Raw genomic sequence first — 21,738 nt, forward strand, 5'->3', positions numbered from 1 at the left:
TGGGTCCAGGAGCCTGAGGGGCCCATAATGTCTCTTCCAAACATGAGCAGAGGTGTAATATAAATCAAACAGGTGGGTTGGGGCCCCAGAGCTACAAATGACTCCTCTGGACTGGAGTATAAAGCAAGATTACAAAAAATATATAATTACAATTAAATGTAATGAAATGATGATGAAAAGTGAAGCAGTAGAGCGATGACCAGATCCAGTACGAATGTGGGGTCAATTATCACTGAGGCCGGGGCCACATCACCGGCACAGACACTGCTGAGGCCGAGGCCACATCACCGGCACAGACACTGCTGAGGCCGGGGCCACATCACCGGCACAGACACTGCTGAGGCCGGGGCCACATCACCGGCACAGACACTGCTGAGGCCACATCACCGGCACAGACACTGCTGAGGCCGGGGCCACATCACCGGCACAGACACTGCTGAGGCCGGGGCCACATCACCGGCACAGACACTGCTGAGGCCGGGGCCACATCACCGGCACAGACACTGCTGAGGCCGGGGCCACATCACCGGCACAGACACTGCTGAGGCCGGGGCCACATCACCGGCACAGACACTGCTGAGGCCACATCACCGGCACAGACACTGCTGAGGCCGGGGCCACTTCACCGGCACAGACACTGCTGAGGCCGGGGCCACATCACCGGCACAGACACTGCTGAGGCCGGGGCCACATCACCGGCACAGACACTGCTGAGGCCGGGGCCACATCACCGGCACAGACACTGCTGAGGCCGGGGCCACATCACCGGCACAGACACTGCTGAGGCCGGGGCCACATCACCGGCACAGACACTGCTGAGGCCGGGGCCACATCACCGGCACAGACACTGCTGAGGCCGGGGCCACATCACCGGCACAGACACTGCTGAGGCCGGGGCCACATCACCGGCACAGACACTGCTGAGGCCGGGGCCACATCACCGGCACAGACACTGCTGAGGCCGGGGCCACATCACCGGCACAGACACTGCTGAGGCCGGGGCCACATCACCGGCACAGACACTGCTGAGGCCGGGGCCACATCACCGGCACAGACACTGCTGAGGCCGGGGCCACATCACCGGCACAGACACTGCTGAGGCCGGGGCCACATCACCGGCACAGACACTGCTGAGGCCGGGGCCACATCACCGGCACAGACACTGCTGAGGCCGGGGCCACATCACCGGCACAGACACTGCAGAGGCCGGGACCACATCACCGGCACAGACACTGCTGAGGCCGGGGCCACATCACCGGCACAGACACTGCTGAGGCCGGGGCCACATCACCGGCACAGACACTGCTGAGGCCGGGGCCACATCACATCACTGTTTCGTTTTCCAGTCTTCTGATCCATCAGAAGAACAGAAAAAAAAAAAAAAACGGAGTCTGTATTTTAAGCGTCCGTTATGCTTAGTTATGCACATTTTACGTCAGTTTTAGCCATTTCATCCGAGATCCGCTATTTTAGATGGAAGAAAATATATAAAAGTCCTGCACAAAGTTGTTTATTTTTCTGTGTAAAATATCGGATCTCAGATGATGGATCAGAACACTGGAAAACAATACGGCGATGTGACCCCGGCCTGAGCGGTGTGTCTGAGGCGGAACAGCCTGCTGGATCTCTCTGCATTCTGGCATCACCGTCCGGCCACATTCACTATCATGGGAGCGGCGGAGATCCGGCTGCAACCCGCCAAATATACCGGGAATTGGCAGGGCCGATTCTCTGCCAGTTCCCATTATATAGGGCCGCGGGCGTCAGGCAATGCCAGATCCAGAACAGCCTGCCAGAGATGTCTAATGTGTGATACTGTCTGCTGAGCTTCTGTATCTAATCCCATCCGGTGTGATACCGTCTGCCGAGCTGTGTATCTAATCCTCTCCTGTGTGATACTGTCTGCTGAGATGTGTATCTAATCCTATCCTGTGTGATACCGTCTGCCGAGCTGTGTATCTAATCCTATCCTGTGTGATACCGTCTGCCGAGCTGTGTATCTAATCCTACCCTCTGTGATACTGTCTGCTGAGCTGTGTATCTAATCCTACCCTCTGTGATACCGTCTGCTGAGCTGTGTATCTAATCCTACCCTCTGTGATACCGTCTGCTGAGTTGTGTATCTAATCTTACCCCCTGTGATACCATCTGCTGAGTTGTGTATCTAATCCTATCAGATGTGATACCGTCTGCTGAGCTGTGTATCTAATCCTATCCTGTGTGATACTGTCTGCTGAGCTGTGTATCTAATCCTATCCTGTGTGATACTGACTGCTGAGCTGTGTATCTAATCCTATCCTGTGTGATACTGTCTGCTGAGCTGTGTATCTAATCCTATCCTGTGTGATACTGTCTGCTGAGCTGTGTATCTAATCCTATCCTGTGTGATACTGTCTGCTGAGCTGTGTATCTAATCCTGTCCTGTGTGATACTGTCTGCTGAGCTGTGTATCTAATCCTATCCTGTGTGATACTGTCTGCTGAGCTGTGTATCTAATCCTGTCCTGTGTATCTAATCCTATCCTGTGATACACCCTGCTGAGCTGTGTATCTAATCCTATCCTGTGATACACCCTGCTGAGCTGTGTATCTAATCCTATCCTGTGTGATACCGTCTGCTGAGCTGTGTATCTAATCCTCTCCTGTGTGATACACCCTGCTGAGCTGTGTATCTAATCCTATCCTGTGATACACCCTGCTGAGCTGTGTATCTAATCCTATCCTGTGTGATACTGTCTGCTGAGCTGTGTATCTAATCCTATCCTGTGTGATACACCCTGCTGAGCTGTGTATCTAATCCTATCCTGTGTGATACTGTCTGCTGAGCTGTGTATCTAATCCTATCCTGTGTGATACTGTCTGCTGAGCTGTGTATCTAATCCTATCCTGTGTGATACTGTCTGCTGAGCTGTGTATCTAATCCTGTCCTGTGTGATACTGTCTGCTGAGCTGTGTATCTAATCCTATCCTGTGTGATACTGTCTGCTGAGCTGTGTATCTAATCCTGTCCTGTGTATCTAATCCTATCCTGTGATACACCCTGCTGAGCTGTGTATCTAATCCTATCCTGTGATACACCCTGCTGAGCTGTGTATCTAATCCTATCCTGTGTGATACTGTCTGCTGAGCTGTGTATCTAATCCTATCCTGTGTGATACACCCTGCTGAGCTGTGTATCTAATCCTATCCTGTGTGATACTGTCTGCTGAGCTGTGTATCTAATCCTATCCTGTGTGATACACCCTGCTGAGCTGTGTATCTAATCCTATCCTGTGTGATACACCCTGCTGAGCTGTGTATCTAATCCTATATCTTGATTTTCATGCTCGTGTTCACATGTGAAGGATTTGATGATGGTTTCTGCTCACTCGTTTCTACACATTTGGTGATATTTTCGGGGTGCCCTCTGGATGTTCCCCCCATTATGTTTTATTCTACCTTTTCTGGACAGTTTATGTCACGTAAGCGCCTGTGCCGTGGACGTGAGGGGGTTAAGTCCGCCCCCTTCTGTAAATAAGCTGTTCCTCTCCTGGTGTCTTTGGTATATTTGTCTTTCTATCATTTTGGATCTGTGTCTGTGTAAATAAATGCCCCCTCCCCTACTCCATGGTTGGGTGCAGTCTACCCAGAGGGGCCCCATGTGAGGCCTGCAGCGTTCGGGGCCATGTGGAAGAGTTCTGCAGCGGCGGGTCATCCCGCCTGTTTACATAGGAGCTGGCAGGCCGGGGATGAAGACCTCCCTCAGTTTGTTAGGGTTCCTGTCATCCCTCCACCAGCCCCACACGCTCCGGCAGGCTGTGCCAGATGGGGGCGATCTCCAAACCTGGCCTGAGCTGCTGCACCCCCAGATCAGAGCCCAGCACCCCGCAATACAGGAGCGGCTACACTGACACACAGTCACAAAGCCTCAGCTCCTGATCTGGACAGGTATTTGGGTATTATGGCATGCCCACATTTTTTTTCATACAATTTCTGATGCTATAAGGGTCCATTCACACGTCCGTAAGTGTTCAGTGGATCCGCAAATTGCCAGCACTATAATAGAAAAATCCTAATCTTGTCCGCAATTGCAGACAAGAATAGGACATGTTCTATTTTTTTGCGGAAACGGAAGCACGGATGCGGAAGTGCGGATCCGCAAATGCGGATGCGGACAGCACATTCCGGCCCCCATTGAAAATGAATGGGTCTGCACCCGTTCCGTAAAATTGCGGAACGGATGCAGACCCATTTTGCGGACGTGTTCTGAGTAAATCACCAGTCAGAAATCTGCAGAGCATTTCATCACAGAGGTTTCTCGTCTGCACCGGCCCTTTAACCCTGTGCGCGTCCTGCAGTCTTCACCTTATGCCTCATGCAGATGTCCGTGTCAGTTTTGGATCAGTGGTAACACTGACCGTGTTCAATCCGTGTTTTCTACCGTGACAGATCCGTGTTGGGTCCGTTTTTTGCTGTCCGTGTTGCATCCGTGTTTCACTAACACTCAACAGCTGAAAAATAATTTTCAAAGCATCTCTTCTTAATGATCCGTGGTTTTCACAGACTCATTGACTATAATGAGCGTGAGGGATCCGAGAACACGGACTAAGATAGGACATGCATCCGTGCTGAAAACACGGACCGTGCTAAAACACTGATGTGTGAATACACGCATTCAAATGAATGGTGACGTGTGCCGTCCGTAAAACACTGACGTGTGAATGAGGCTTAAATCTGGACGTGAGCTCTTCCCTTCACCCCCGGAGAGGCATCAGTATCTGGGGTCCTGTGCGGAGAATGAGTCGGCAAGTGATGGAGCAGGAGGGGCCCAGAACAGGAGGCTATATCACAGCCGTGTGCGCGAGGCACTGCACCGGTACTCTGGAGCAAGAGACCCACTTTATGATCATTCTCCACTCTGACCATGAGGTGGCGTCCCTGAATAGGACCCTAATATTAACCCCCAGTGTATGACTATGGGTTATTAAACTGGACAACCCCTTTAATGGTTCCCAATGACTTATACGTCCTCCGCCTATCTGTTTCCCATTACCGCTCCTCCAGCACACAGTACCGCTCCTCCAGCACACAGTACCGCTCCTCCAGCACACAGTACCGCTCCCCCGCGGAACACAGTACCGCTCCCCCAGAACACAGTACCGCTCCCCCAGAACACAGTACTGCTCCTCCAGCACACAGTACCGCTCCTCCAGCACACAGTACCGCTCCCCCGGAACACAGTACCGCTCCCCCGGAACACAGTACCGCTCCCCCGGAACACAGTACCGCTCCCCCGGAACACAGTACCGCTCCCCCGGAACACAGTACCGCTCCCCCGGAACACAGTGGACAGTACCGCTCCTCCAGCACACAGTACCGCTCCTCCAGCACACAGTACCGCTCCTCCAGCACACAGTACCGCTCCTCCATCACACAGTGGACAGTACCGCTCCTCCAGCACACAGTACAGCTCCCCGGAACACAGTGGACAGTATCGCTCCTCCAGCACACAGTACAGCTCCCCCGGAACACAGTGGACAGTACCGCTCCTCCGCAGCGCAGTACAGCTCCTCCAGCACACAGTACAGCTCCTCCAGCACACAGTGGACAGTACCGCTCCTCCGACACACAGTACCGCTCTTCAGGTGCACAGTACCGCTCCCCCGACGCACAGTACCGCTCCCCCGGCAGGATATGAGATGTGCGCTCAGCAGCTCTGTGGGTGGCGGGGAACACGCTGAGGTTAGCAGACTGTAACCACTGACGCCACTTGATCCTCCGAATAAAAATAGGAGCCGTTCCCCGGATGCTACACGGACGGCTCCGAAAATAACAGCGACATCACCGGATCCGGGCCCTGACCTGGGCTTTCCTTCCATGTCCCTGGGTCAGAACCGCACAACTCATTCATATACAGACGTCTGAAAATACCACCCCCAGGTCTCTGAGACTGTACCACACATCACAGGCTTAGATACTGCATCTCAAGTGACAGTATCAATATTATGGGCTTAGATACACAGCTCAGAAGACAGTATCACACAGGATAGGATTAGATACACAGATCAGCAGACAGTATCACACAGGATAGGATTAGATACACAGCTCAGCAGACAGTATCACACAGGATAGGATTAGATACACAGCTCAGCAGACAGTATCACACAGGATAAGATTAGATACACAGCTCAGCAGACAGTATCACACAGGATAGGAATAGATACACAGCTCAGCAGACAGTATCACACAGGAGAGGATTAGATACACAGCTCAGCAGACAGTATCACACAGGATAGGATTAGATACACAGCTCAGCAGACAGTATCACACAGGATAGGATTAGATACACAGCTCAGCAGGCTGTATCACACAGGAGAGGATTAGATACACAGCTCAGCAGACAGTATCACACAGGATAGGATTAGATACACAGCTCAGCAGACAGTATCACACAGGATAGGATTAGATACACAGCTCAGCAGACAGTATCACACAGGACAGGATTAGATACACAGCTCAGCAGACAGTATCACACAGGACAGGATTAGATACACAGCTCAGCAGACAGTATCACACAGGATAGGATTAGATACACAGTTGAGTATCACAGTCAGAGGATTAGATACACAGCTCAGCAGACAGTATCACACATGACAGGATTAGATACAGCAGCTCAGCAGATAGTATCACACAGGATAGGATTAGATACACAGCTCAGCAGACAGTATCATACAGGAGAGGATTAGATACACAGATCAGCAGACAGTATCACACAGGATAGGATTAGATACACAGCTCAGGAGGCAGTATCACACAGGATAGGATTAGATACACGGCTCAGCAGACAGTATCACACAGGATAGGATTAGATACACGGCTCAGCAGACAGTATCACACAGGATAGGATTAGATACACGGCTCAGCAGACAGTATCACACAGGATAGGATTAGATACACAGCTCAGCAGACAGTATCACTCAGGATAGGATTAGATACACAGCTCAGCAGACTGTATCACACAGGATAGGATTAGATACACAGCTCAGCAGACAGTATCACACAGGATAGGATTAGATACACAGCTCAGCAGACAGTATCACACAGGATAGGATTAGATACACAGCTCAGGAGGCAGTATCACATAGGATAGGATTAGATACACTGCACACTTTTCGCCATTATACACAGGAGAGGCTTCGTTCCCATGTGTCAGCAAACTGCGCCTCTGTGGAATAAAATGCAGTAAAATGACTGGTAGGGGCTCATGCACACTGCTGTTGTGGTTCACAATTTGCGTATCTGCAAAACACGGATACCGGCCGTGTGCGTTGCACATTTTGGGGCTTCTATAGAGCGGTCCAATCCTCGTGCGTTATATGGACAAGAACAGGACATGTATATTTTTGCGGGGCCGTGGAACGGACTTACGGATGTAGACAGCACGCGGTCAGCTCTCCGCGGCTTCTACCACACCACTGAACTGAAAAAACACGGGTCGGATGTGGTCCAAAAATACCTTCTGCGCATGAGGCCTGAAGGATTCTATCTTGTACCTGGGGTACAATAGAAGGGAAAGATAAGAATATTCCTTACAAGGCCTAACGCGGTTTTTGTGCCTAGTTGGCAGAATGTTCCCGGAGCTGCGTCTATACGGCGTCCATCACATTTTTTTGCGGATGACTTGCGCCACCACCGTGTGTTTTTCCTGCTGCTTAGTAGGTTTTTTCTGCATTAGTAGGTTTTTTCTGCTTTGTTTCCTGACATTTTTCATTTCTGACAGAGAATATAGAACAAAAAACTCTAAATTTAAAAAACACCAGGGATAAGCTTTTTGTTGCAGTACAGCCATAAAGTACCATCTGGAGGCCTAAAAAACGCTTCAAAAACGGGAAAAAACCTTGTGATCCGGAGCCTGATTCTGTCACCCTCAGGGTCTATTCACACACAGGTTTTTGATGCAGATACCAGTGATGAGCATAGGGGAGAATGTATAAAGGACAAATGCTGCTTCAAGTGCTGGTGTGAACACTCCCTAAGAACACGCAGCCGCAGTGCGGCATATGGACGCTGAGGTGAACTTTGTGACGTTACCATAGAGCTCCGGGCTGGAGCCTCCTCACACAGGGGCCCCTGCCCTGATATACAGCTGTACTCCCATCACCAGCTCCGCCCGTCAGCTGTCGCCATAACGTCTCCCTCTGAGGCAATCCCCGCCAAAAGCTGCAGAACTCGATGATTGGCTGTTCGGACTGTCACTTACGCTATCACTTTGCTTATTGCTTACTTTCCTTGGGCGGGACTCTTTTCTATTGGCTGTCCTCTACGCGGGGGTGTGGCCTGGGCGGAGGCTGGTAAGGTTGTTGTAGTTCTGTGGGCGCTATCCCAAACACGAAGAGGTAAAGCTGAACTACCTATCCCATCATCCCTCACTGCCGCCCGAGCCTCGGGTCCTAGATACCGTCATCTCTGGAGGCAGAAGAGGTGAGTGCGGAACAAGTGTCATGGAGGATGAGTGTGCAAGGGCTGTGTATCTAATCCTACTATGTGTGATACTGTCTGCTGAGCTGTGTATCTAATCCTATCCTGTGTGATACTGTCTGCTGAGCTGTGTATCTAATCCTACTATGTGTGATACTATCTGCTGAGCTGTGTATCTAATCCTATCCTATGTGATACTGTCTGCTGAACTGTGTATCTAATCCTATCCTGTGTGATACTGTCTGCTGAGCTGTGTATCTAATCCTATCCTGTGTGATACTGTCTGCTGAGCTGTGTATCTAATCCTATCCTGTGCGATACTGTCTGCTGAGCTGTGTATCTAATCCTATCCTATGTGATACTGTCTGCTGAGCTGTGTATCTAATCCTATCCTGTGTGATACTGTCTGCTGAGCTGTGTATCTAATCCTATCCTGTGTGATACTGTCTGCTGAGCTGTGTATCTAATCATGTCCTGTGTGATACTGTCTGCTGAGCTGTGTATCTAATCCTATCCTGTGTTATACTGTCTGCTGAGCTGTGTATCTAATCCTATCCTGTGTGATACAGTCTGCTGAGCTGTGTATCTAATCCTATCCTGTTTGATACTGTCTGCTGAGCTGTGTATCTAATCCTATACTGTGTGATACTGTCTGCTGAGCTGTGTATCTAATCCTATCCTGTGTGATACTGTCTGCTGAGCTGTGTATCTAATCCTATCCTGTGTGATACTGACTGCTGAGCTGTGTATCTAATCCTATCTTGTGTGATACTGTCTGATGAGCTGTGTATCTAATCCTATCTTGTGTGATACTGTCTGCTGAGCTGTGTATCTAATCCTACAGTGTGTGATACTGTCTACTGAGCCGTGTATCTAATCCTATCCTGTGTGATACTATACACAGCTCAGCAGACAGTATCACACAGGAGAGGATTAGATACACAGCTCAGCAGACAGTATCACACAGTACAGGATTAGATACACAGCTCAGCAGACAGTATCACACAGGATAGGATTAGATACACAGCTCAGCAGACAGTATCACACAGGACAGGATTAGATACACAGCTCAGCAGACGGTATCACACAGGATAGGATTAGATACACAGCTCAGCAGACAGTATCACACAGAATAGGATTAGATACACAGCTCAGCAGACGGTATCACACAGGATAGGATTAGATACACAGCTCAGCAGACAGTATCACACAGTACAGGATTATATACACAGCTCAGCAGACAGTATCACACAGGATAGGATTAGATACACAGCTCAGCAGACAGTATCACACATAGTAGGATTAGATACACAGCTCAGCAGACAATATCACACAGGATAGGATTAGATACACAGCTCAGCAGACTGTATCACACAGGATGGGATTAGATACACAGCTCAGCAGACAGTATCACACAGAATAGGATTAGATACACAGCTCAGCAGACGGTATCACACAGGATAGGATTAGATACACAGCTCAGCAGACAGTATCACACATAGTAGGATTAGATACACAGCTCAGCAGACAGTATCACACAGTACAGGATTAGATACACAGCTCAGCAGACAGTATCACACAGGATAGGATTATATACACAGCTCAGCAGACAGTATCACACATAGTAGGATTAGATACACAGCTCAGCAGACAGTATCACACATAGTAGGATTAGATACACAGCTCAGCAGACAGTATCACACAGGATAGGATTAGATACACAGCTCAGCAGATAGTATCACACATAGTAGGATTAGATACACAGCTCAGCAGACAGTATCACACAGGATAGGATTAGATACACAGCTCAGCAGACAGTATCACACAGGATAGGATTAGATACACAGCTCAGCAGACAGTATCACACAGTACAGGATTAGATACACAGCTCAGCAGACAGTATCACACATGACAGGATTAGATACACAGCTCAGCAGACAGTATCACACAGGATAGGATTAGATACACAACTCAGCAGACAGTATCACACAGGATAGGATTAGATACACAGCTCAGCAGACAGTATCACACGATAGGATTAGATACACAGCTCAGCAGTCAGTATTACACAAGATAGGATTAGATACACGGCTCAGCAGACAGTACCACACAGGATAGGATTAGATACACAACTCAGCAGACAGTATCACACAGGATAGGATTAGATACACAGCTCAGCAGACAGTATCACACGATAGGATTAGATACACAGCTCAGCAGTCAGTATTACACAGGATAGGATTAGATACACAGCTCAGCAGACAGTATCACACGATAGGATTAGATACACAGCTCAGCAGTCAGTATTACACAAGATAGGATTAGATACACGGCTCAGCAGACAGTACCACACAGGATAGGATTAGATACACAACTCAGCAGACAGTATCACACAGGATAGGATTAGATACACAGCTCAGCAGACAGTATCACACGATAGGATTAGATACACAGCTCAGCAGTCAGTATTACACAAGATAGGATTAGATACACGGCTCAGCAGACAGTACCACACAGGATAGGATTAGATACACGGCTCAGCAGACAGTATCACACAGGAGAGGATTAGATACACAGCTCAGCAGACAGTATCACACAGGATAGGATTAGATACACGGCTCGGAAGGCAGTATCACACATGACAGGATTAGATACACAGTTCAGCGGACAGTATCACACAGGATAGGATTAGATACACAGCTCAGCGAACAGTATCACACAGGACAGGGTTAGATACACGGCTCAGGAGGCAGTATCACACAGGATAGGATTAGATACACGGCTCAGCAGGCAGTATCACACATGACAGGATTAGATACACAGTTCAGCGGACAGTATCACACAGGATAGGATTAGATACACAGCTCAGCGAACAGTATCACACAGGACAGGGTTAGATACACGGCTCAGGAGGCAGTATCACACATGATAGGATTAGATACACAGCTCAGCAGACAGTATCACAGGATTAGATACACAGCTCAGCAGACAGTATCACACAGGATAGGATTAGATACACAGCTCGGCAGACAGTATCACACAGGATAGGATTAGATACACAGCTCTGCAGACAGTATCACACAGGATAGGATTAGATACACAGCTCTGCAGACAGTATCACACAGGATAGGATTAGATACACAGCTCAGCAGACAGTATCACACAGGGTAGGATTAGATACACAGCTCAGCAGACAGTATCACACAGGATAGGATTAGATACACAGCTCAGCAGACAGTATCACACAGGATAGGATTAGATACACAGCTCAGCAGACAGTATCACACAGGATAGGATTAGATACACAGCTCAGCAGACTGTATCACACAGGATAGGATTAGATACACAGCTCAGCAGTCAGTATCACACATGACAGGATTAGATACACAGCTCAGCAGACAGTATCACACAGTACAGGATTAGATACATAGCTCTGCAGACAGTATCACACAGGATAGGATTAGATACACAGCTCAGCAGACAGTATCACACAGGATAGGATTAGATACACAGCTCAGCAGACAGTATCACACAGGATAGGATTAGATACACAGCTCAGCAGACAGTATCACACAGGATAGGATTAGATACACAGCTCAGCAGTCAGTATCACACATGACAGGATTAGATACACAGCTCAGCAGACAGTATCACACAGGATAGGATTAGATACACAGCTCAGCAGACAGTATCACACAGGATAGGATTAGATACACAGCTCAGCAGTCAGTATCACACATGACAGGATTAGATACACAGCTCAGCAGACAGTATCACACAGGATAGGATTAGATACACAGCTCAGCAGACAGTATCACACATGACAGGATTAGATACACAGCTCAGCAGACAGTATCACAGGATTAGATACACAGCTCAGCGAACAGTATCACACAGGATAGGATTAGATACACAGCTCAGCAGGCAGTATCACACAGGATAGGATTAGATACACAGCTCTGCAGACAGTATCACACAGGATAGGATTAGATACACAGCTCAGCAGACAGTATCACACAGGATAGGATTAGATACACGGCTCAGTGAACAGTATCACACAGGACAGGATTAGATACACAGCTCAGCAGATGGTATCACACAGGACAGGATTAGATACACAGCTCAGCAGACAGTATCACACAGGATAGGATTAGATACACAGCTCAGCAGGCAGTATCACACATAATAGGATTAGATACACAGCTTAGCGAACAGTATCACACAGGATAGGATTAGATACACAGCTCAGCAGACAGTATCACACAGGACAGGATTAGATACACAGCTCAGCAGGGAGTATCACACAGGATAGGATTAGATACACAGCTCAGCAGACAGTATCACACAGGATAGGATTAGATACACAGCTCAGGAGACAGTATCACACAGGATAGGATTAGATACACAGCTCAGGAGACAGTATCACACAGGATAGGATTAGATACACAGCTCAGCAGACAGTATCACACAGGATAGGATTAGATACACAGCTCAGCGAACAGTATCATACAGGATAGGATTAGATACACAGCTCAGCAGACAGTATCACACAGGACAGAATTAGATACACAGCTCAGCAGACAGTATCACACAGGATAGGATTAGATACACAGCTCAGGAGACAGTATCACACAGGATAGGATTAGATACACAGCTCAGCAGACAGTATCACACAGGATAGGATTAGATACACAGCTCAGCGAACAGTATCATACAGGATAGGATTAGATACACAGCTCAGCAGGCTGTATCACACAGGATTAGATACACATCTCAGCAGACTGTATCACACAGGACAGAATTAGATACACAGCTCAGCAGACAGTATCACACAGGACAGGATTAGATACACAGCTCAGCAGACAGTATCACACAGGATAGGATTAGATACACAGCTCAGCAGACAGTATCACACAGGACAGGATTAGATACACAGCTCAGCAGACAGTATCACACAGGATAGGATTAGATACACAGCTCAGCAGACAGTATCACACAGGATAGGATTAGATACACAGCTCAGCAGGGAGTATCACACAGGATAGGATTAGATACACAGCTCAGCAGACAGTATCACACAGGATAGGATTAGATACACAGCTCAGCAGACAGTATCACACAGGAGAGGATTAGATACACAGCTCAGCAGACAGTATCACACAGGATAGGATTAGATACACAGCTCAGGAGACAGTATCACACAGGACAGGATTAGATACACAGCTCAGCAGACTGTATCGCACAGGATAGGATTAGATACACAGCTCAGCAGACAGTATCACACAGGATAGGATTAGATACACAGCTCAGCAGACAGTATCACACAGGATAGGATTAGATACACAGCTCAGCAGACAGTATCACACAGGATAGGATTAGATACACAGCTCAGCGAACAGTATCATACAGGATAGGATTAGATACACAGCTCAGCAGACAGTATCACACAGGACAGAATTAGATACACAGCTCAGCAGACAGTATCACACAGGACAGGATTAGATACACAGCTCAGCAGACAGTATCACACAGGATAGGATTAGATACACAGCTCAGCAGATAGTATCACACAGGATAGGATTAGATACACAGCTCAGCAGACAGTATCACACAGGACAGGATTAGATACACAGCTCAGCAGACAGTATCACACAGGATAGGATTAGATACACAGCTCAGCAGACAGTATCACACAGGATAGGATTAGATACACAGCTCAGCAGGGAGTATCACACAGGATAGGATTAGATACACAGCTCAGCAGACAGTATCACACAGGATAGGATTAGATACACAGCTCAGCAGACAGTATCACACAGGAGAGGATTAGATACACAGCTCAGCAGACAGTATCACACAGGATAGGATTAGATACACAGCTCAGGAGACAGTATCACACAGGATAGGATTAGATACACAGCTCAGGAGACAGTATCACACAGGATAGGATTAGATACACAGCTCAGCGAACAGTATCACACAGGATAGGATTAGATACACAGCTCAGCAGACAGTATCACACAGGACATGATTAGATACACAGCTCAGCAGGTAGTATCACACAGGACAGAATTAGATACACAGCTCAGCAGACAGTATCACACAGGAGAGGATTAGATACACAGCTCAGCAGACAGTATCACACAGGAGAGGATTAGATACACAGCTCAGCAGGCAGTATCACACAGGATAGGATTAGATACACAGCTCAGCAGACAGTATCACACAGGACAGGATTAGATACACAGCTCAGCAGACAGTATCACACACTGTAGGATTAGATACACGGCTCAGCAGGCAGTATCACACAGCACAGGATTAGATACACGGCTCAGCAGGTAGTATCACACAGGACAGAATTAGATACACTGTATTCATCTTCAAATCACCAAGAAATATAACAATATGTCTATAGTGGTCATGTGTGTTCCATTCTGTGACATTTGCAGGAATGTTGGTGGTGGTTGTTTGCTGGGAGTAGTAGTCCGGCCTTGTCCTGTATTACATTCTGTCATATTCCATTGCAGGACCTCAGCATTCTGGAAGTAGAGGGCGCACATGGCCAACATTGACCTAACGCCCCCTCTGCTGGCCACAGGCAGTACTGCGCCGGGCACTGCTGGAGGCATAGGTGAGACTTGTTTCCTGTAGGTGTTAATAGAAATATCTCCTGTTATTAATGTGGTTCCTCCCCTAGAAGATCTTTGTGTATTGGATGGATACAGAGAACACAATATATAGACCATTTGCAGCTGCACAATCTTTAAAGTGCATTTCTTATATAGAATAACTTCACACATAAGGCGTGTAGGGAGGCAGCGATAGGGAGGCAGCGATCGCATGTGGAAGTCACGATCCAGACCGCCATCTGATGCCTCCTCCATAACATTCGTGGCAGGTCCTTCTGCCTTGGTGACTGAGCGGGGATCGCCGCTGTCCCAGAATAGTTCCGATACCTGCCGCACATGGGACGGATGGAAATCCAGAGACACCGGGAGACGGAACAATTCATCTCAGTTCTTCTCTAATTGCTGCAAGATGGCCGAGGAAGCGCCGGCATTTTTGGGGCTGTATTTTCTGACACAATGTTTGTGCAGTGATGTGATGCGTGTGAAATGGATCATTTAGCGGCTGGGAGGGAGAGAGGGGCCCCGGCTTTTCTAGAAATACACACATCCCTTACATAAATAATCCATTTCAGCTCTGCAATCTTGTTCTATAAACATCTGTCTGAAAAAATCAGCTGAAATCAGGGAAGGCCGAGCGCAGGACGGGCGCGCGCTTCCCCCAAAAAATCAAGAAATGTTTCCTTCCCTCCAATAAATGCAAAATGTATCAATCGGGATCACCCTGGAATGATACATTATATCCGTCTATCTGTGTATATATTTATTTATTTATTTTTTATTTTAAGGATTTTTCATTTCCTCTTCTTGTGCAGATTTTGGGGGCGCCCCTGAAGTCTGGGTGTTCTGCATGGCGGAGGGGCTGTGTGTTTTTGTCTCTGCCGTACAATAGGCGGTTGCAGCTGTCTCTGTGCAGTCTGTCTGTTTGCACCACTAAATAAGAGATGAGGGGCGATGTGGGAAGGGTGGGTTCAGGCTGTTTGGACAGAGCAGGGTGGTAAGAAATTTGTAGCATTTGGAGGTCTGTGGAGCAGAATTCCTGTAAAAGTTGTGCGGCTTCTATGTTGAAGCCCCCTCCCTCCCCTCCTGTCCCCTCATTGATTTGAGAGGGCGCTGCCTGGGTGGTCTCCTCGCTCCCTCCTCACTTTGGGGAGCTGTTGCTTAGCAGCTAATAATACGAGTTGTTTAGAGAGTAATTTGCCTCCACCCTGGCCAATGAGAAGCTGCACACATTTCCACGAGCCCCCCTCCCCTCTGCTTCCCTTCCTCTCGCTCTTTACAGGCTCAGTAGAGTAGCCTTAAGCACAGATGCTGAGAGGCCGGACACCGGATCACACAGGGCAGAGCTGGGCCATCATCTTCCTCACTGCCAGGGACTCCATCCTGCCAGTCTCCCTGCTGATTGTGTTGGCTGTGTGATTTGCATTGCATCAGAGCTGGAAAGCATGAAGGAGAAGACCTCAGGACCTAAGGAATTGCCCACCTAGATGGAAACCCCCTCGTATTCCCTGTCCCGACGGATGCTGCTCCCTTGTGCATGGATTATTTTGTGTTGATCGATCTCCTGAGTCGGTGATTTGTGGCGGATCCGCAGGACAAGCCCTTGAATCTTTGCTACTTGTGATCCCCCCACTGCTCGCTATAGGATACCAATGGCCTCTGTTCCCCCCAACACGGGGGAAAGAGGCTTCACAGATTTACCTCCGGGCCACAAGACCTCCTACCCGGCCCCGGGATCTGATCTGCTGCGGAGACCCAGTTATTGTCACGCTGCTTTTGCACTTAAACAGATATCTAAGGTAAGTTGTCAGAGCTGCTCGTGTGTCATCATCTGTCATTAGGGGGTTGTCAGGGGGCTCTTACCCATAGGGGCCGTAGCTGGGGATGCCAGCGCCTCCATACATCATGAAATATTTTTCATTATGCATTGAGCTGGCTCAGGTTTAGACTTGCTAACCTGCAGAGCTTGCACTCAGGTCCCTGCTGCACATTGAGTGCACTTCTCCATATATAACCTTCACTTGCCGGGCTGGGGGTCATTCCTTGCCAGGCTGGGGGTCATTCCTTGCCGGGCTCCGCTTTTCTACACATTGTTCAAGTTTTTGGAAGGGTTTTAGGTTTGTTTCCATTTAAGCTGTGGGTGGGACGTGGGGTCCCCGCATTCCAGCACACGGAGAGCTCATTGTTACTGTGCTTCCTTCTGAGGCCAGGGATCTCACACGTATGTACCATGTATATCGCTACACCGCTCATTAGAGTCCAGCCATTAAAGGGTTCAAATTCCCTTTTTCTGTAAAACACGTGGACCCCCTGGGGCTCAGAGTCATAATATCCCGAAGCCCCCGCATGTCTCTAGCGTGAGACCCGTGGTGAGGTACTGCTGCCTGGCATGGGTAGAGCTGACAGTCCGCAGCGTGGTGAGGTACTGCTGCCTGGCATGGGTAGAGCTGACAGTCCGCAGCATGGTGAGGTACTGCTGCCTGGCATGGGTAGAGCTGACAGTCTGCAGTGTGGTGAGGTACTGCTGCCTGGCATGGGTAGAGCTGACAGTCCGCAGCATGGTGAGGTACTGCTGCCTGGCATGGGTAGAGCTGACAGTCTGCAGCGTGGTGAGGTACTGCTGCCTGGCATGGGTAGAGCTGATAGTCTGCAGCGTGGTGAGGTACTGCTGCCTGGCATGGGTAGAGCTGACAGTCCGCAGCATGGTGAGGTACTGCTGCCTGGCATGGGTAGAGCTGACAGTCTGCAGTGTGGTGAGGTACTGCTGCCTGGCATGGGTAGAGCTGACAGTCCGCAGCATGGTGAGGTACTGCTGCCTGGCATGGGTAGAGCTGACAGTCTGCAGCGTGGTGAGGTACTGCTGCCTGGCATGGGTAGAGCTGATAGTCTGCAGCGTGGTGAGGTACAGCTGCCTGGCATGGGTAGAGCTGACAGTCTGCAGCGTGGTGAGGTACAGCTGCCTGGCATGGGTAGAGCTGACAGTCTGCAGTGTGGTGAGGTACTGCTGCCTGGCATGGGTAGAGCTGACAGTCTGCAGCGTGGTGAGGTACAGCTGCCTGGCATGGGTAGAGCTGACAGTCCGCAGCGTGGTGAGGTACTGCTGCCTGGCATGGGTAGAGCTGACAGTCCGCAGCGTGGTGAGGTACTGCTGCCTGGCATGGGTAGAGCTGACAGTCCGCAGCCTGGTGAGGTACTGCTGCCTGGCATGGGTAGAGCTGACAGTCCGCAGCCTGGTGAGGTACTGCTGCCTGGCATGGGTAGAGCTGACAGTCCGCAGCCTGGGGAGGTACTGCTGCCTGGCATGGGTAGAGCTGACAGTCCGCAGCCTGGTGAGGTACTGCTGCCTGGCATGGGTAGAGCTGACAATCTGCAGTGTGGTGAGGTACTGCTGCCTGGCATGGGTAGAGCTGACAGTCCGCAGTGTGGTGAGGTACTGCTGCCTGGCATGGGTAGAGCTGACAGTCCGCAGCATGGTGAGGTACTGCTGCCTGGCATGGGTAGAGCTGATAGTCCGCAGTGTGGTGAGGTACTGCTGCCTGGCATGGGTAGAGCTGACAGTCCTCAGCGTGGTTAGGTACAGCTGCCTGGCATGGGTAGAGCTGATAGTCTGCAGCGTGGTGAGGTACAGCTGCCTGGCATGGGTAGAGCTGACAGTCTGCAGCGTGGTGAGGTACAGCTGCCTGGCATGGGTAGAGCTGACAGTCCGCAGCGTGGTGAGGTACTGCTGCCTGGCATGGGTAGAGCTGACAGTCTGCAGCGTGGTGAGGTACTGCTGCCTGGCATGGGTAGAGCTGACAGTCTGCAGTGTGGTGAGGGATCTTAACCTGGCATGGGTAGAGCTGATAGTCCGCAGTGTGGTGAGGGATCTTAACCTGGCATGGGCAGAGCTGATAGTCCATGGCTTGGTAAGATAGCGTTGCGTGGAATAGGCCAAGCGGACAGTCCGCAGCGTGGTGAGGTACTGCTGCTTGGCAGGGACAGAGCTGACTGTCCACAGTGTGGTGAGATATCTTTACCTGGCATAGACCAAGCTGACAGTCTGTGCCATGGTGAGGGATCGCTGCCTGGCATGTGCCAGGGCTGACAGCCTGCGGTGTGGTGAAGTAGTGCTGCCTGGCATAGACCAAGCTGACAGTCTGCGGGTTGCTGGGGGATCGCGGCCTGGCATGGGCAGAGCAGACGGTGTACGCTGTGTCTTCTGTGCTGCCTCTTTATTTATCCAGGAAATGTGACGTTTCCTGGCATTTGTGGTGCCAATGAATGCCCAGTGCTGTGGCATAAAAGGGCCTAATAGGGGTCCAGCGTCTGTCGCTCTGTGGGGTCTCCTTATCGTTTTTGGACCAGCTCCTCTTCTTCCTCGGTCCTGTGAGCTGACATTTGTCAGAGGGAGGAAACATTGCGGCCATTGTGTAAGCAGGACCACCTGTGTGGGCAGAGACCTCCTTTTCCCTGCCACAGGATGCCCGCCTGCCCTGGTGTCTCCTCTGTGGTTGGCTCAGTTTTTCGGCCACAGGGGCTGGCACCGGGACAAGGCCACAAGAGCCATGGGATGTGCTGAGTGCCCTTCCTGATCGCTGTTTGGTTTCCTTTCTTCCTGGTTGGCACCCACCTGTCAGACGCTGGGCGCGGGCACGCCAGGCCAGGTGGGCCATTTAATACGTCGCCTGGGTTTTCACATTGTCAGAAGAGTCGTTTATGACCTTGAAAGCTCATGAGCAGCAACTATAAAGAGTCGTCCCATAAAACTCACAACAACCTGCTAGGAATTAGAGGTCACTGCATGAGACATGGACGGCGCGGCTCCCGGGCAGCCACATCTGCTCCTAATATTCTCCGCCGGCGCAGCACGCAACGCGCCTCGCCATGGCATCGGCTTGTTGCATGGAGGGGGTGGTAGTCCACAGGGTGTATTGACCCGGGTATGACAAGAAAGGAGGGATTGTGTGACGGGAACTAGACTCCAGCTATGATGCTGAGAGTTGTAGTCCGGGGTTGCCCGCTATCACGCCTTCACCTGTCTTTTCTTTTTTTTTAGGGTAAAGCCGTCGGTCAGAAGGCTCCGCTCTGGCTCCGCGCTCAGTTCCAGTCCCTGCTCTTCTCCTTAGGATGCTCCATCCAGCGACACTGCGGGAAGGTGCTGTTCATCGGCCTGCTGGTGTTCGGAGCGCTGGCCGTGGGCCTACGAGTGGCCTCCATCGAGACCGACATCGAACGTCTATGGGTGGAAGGTGAGTGCGGCCTCCATTGATGTACATTGTGCTTGCTGCTGAACTACAAGTCCCATAATGACCCATCCCATGCTTCCAGAAGTGTTCAGCTGGCTGACAACTGATAGGACTACCATTGCATCCCTTGGAGTTGTCACCCAGCTTCCTGAGACTCCTGAATGTGCTGAGTGACAACCCAACAGGCGCTGGAATAGTGGCTAGGTTGGTTGTCACCCAGCTTTTCCAGGTTCAGATCTACACTGGGAGCTTTAGCGCATCCTGTTATTGATCATTCTGGATCAGGTATTGACGGCGTCATTCATGGCGCGGAGCTGGGGGTCTGCTGCTGCATTTCCTGTGGTTTCTGCGCCCTGGTACTCGTAAATGGCCAGCACAGGGGCCCCAGTGTTCCTGGCAGCACAGAGCGCGCTGTGTAATGCTCGCACATCTGCCGGAGGAGAAGCCTCGGTAAACAGGAGACACTCACTCCTCCGGCCCCTGCCATCCTCAGCCCCCAGCTGCTGCAGAACCTCTTGGTTGTGGTGTGCATGCTAGATTAATGTGGATATGTTCTGGTTCAGCAATTCCTGCCATGATGGGTGGAGTAGTCCTTACTTCCTTGGTTGTGTCTTTGATCTTCCTTATTGAATTGTGGTTTATGATGAGCGGGGTCTCCCGGAGGTTATGCTCTGCACCCCTGGATTGGTTCCTTGCACTGTCCTGGGGTTCGGGGGGCACGGAGGAGGGTGGAATGCTGTGTGATATTTTTTCACAAGCAGGAAGGCTGCAGAAGGAGGCAACACTCCATCGACAGACAGAGAAAACAAACTGAGCATTAGAGACCTGGCGTCCTATAGGCTGCGCTGTGTAAGCAGGAAGAGCGGGGAGGAGGGGAGCTGCGGGGAATGCCTGGGTGGTCACCATAGGTAGTGGGTGGTCTAGGACCTAATAGGGGGACCACAAAAGGCTTGTTGCTGGAACTGAGTAGATGGTGAGCAGCTGTGTCTTGTAAGGAGAGGGGGAGGGGAGGCCTGTTAAACATATACCGCTCTCTATACGTTAAAAATAACCCACATGATGGATGCTTTATAGGCCTGCGGACACCAGTATCTGTGCATCTGTCCATACGTGCAACGAATTACGTGCGTGTGTATATATAGTGTGCAGCGGATGATCCTGCGTGTGTGTATATATAGTGTGCAGCGGATGATCCTGCGTGTGTGTGTGTGTATATATATATATAGTGTGCAGCGGATGATCCTGCGTGTGTGTGTGTGTATATATATATATAGTGTGCAGCGGATGATCCTGCGTGTGTGTGTATATATAGTGTGCAGCGGATGATCCTGCGTGTGTGTGTATATATAGTGTGCAGCGGATGATCCTGCGTGTGTGTGTATATATAGTGTGCAGCGGATGATCCTGCGTGTGTGTGTGTATATATAGTGT

The 21,738-nt window shown here is 50.0% G+C and overlaps 1 protein-coding gene across 2 annotated transcripts in view; it reads left to right on the forward strand.

Moving 5' to 3' along the window:
• The first annotated feature begins 8,430 nt into the window (after positions 1-8,430).
• The window catches only part of PTCH2 (patched 2), a 38,520-nt gene continuing 25,212 nt past the window's right edge, over positions 8,431-21,738 (forward strand). The window contains exons 1-3 of one of the 2 annotated variants that reach the window (XM_040408166.1): positions 8,431-8,459; positions 14,984-15,087; positions 20,118-20,310. Coding sequence is in view for 1 of the 2 variants with exons in the window: in XM_040408165.1 (XP_040264099.1) it covers positions 16,735-16,881; positions 20,118-20,310 (340 nt within the window). In the remaining variant the exon portion in view is untranslated. Of the gene's footprint in view, positions 8,460-14,983; positions 15,088-16,389; positions 16,882-20,117; positions 20,311-21,738 lie in introns of those variants that run through there. The other variant, XM_040408165.1, reaches the window with a different exon arrangement.

Source organism: Bufo bufo, chromosome 9 (genome assembly GCF_905171765.1).
Source record: "Bufo bufo chromosome 9, aBufBuf1.1, whole genome shotgun sequence".
Taxonomy (NCBI): Eukaryota; Metazoa; Chordata; class Amphibia; order Anura; family Bufonidae; genus Bufo; species Bufo bufo.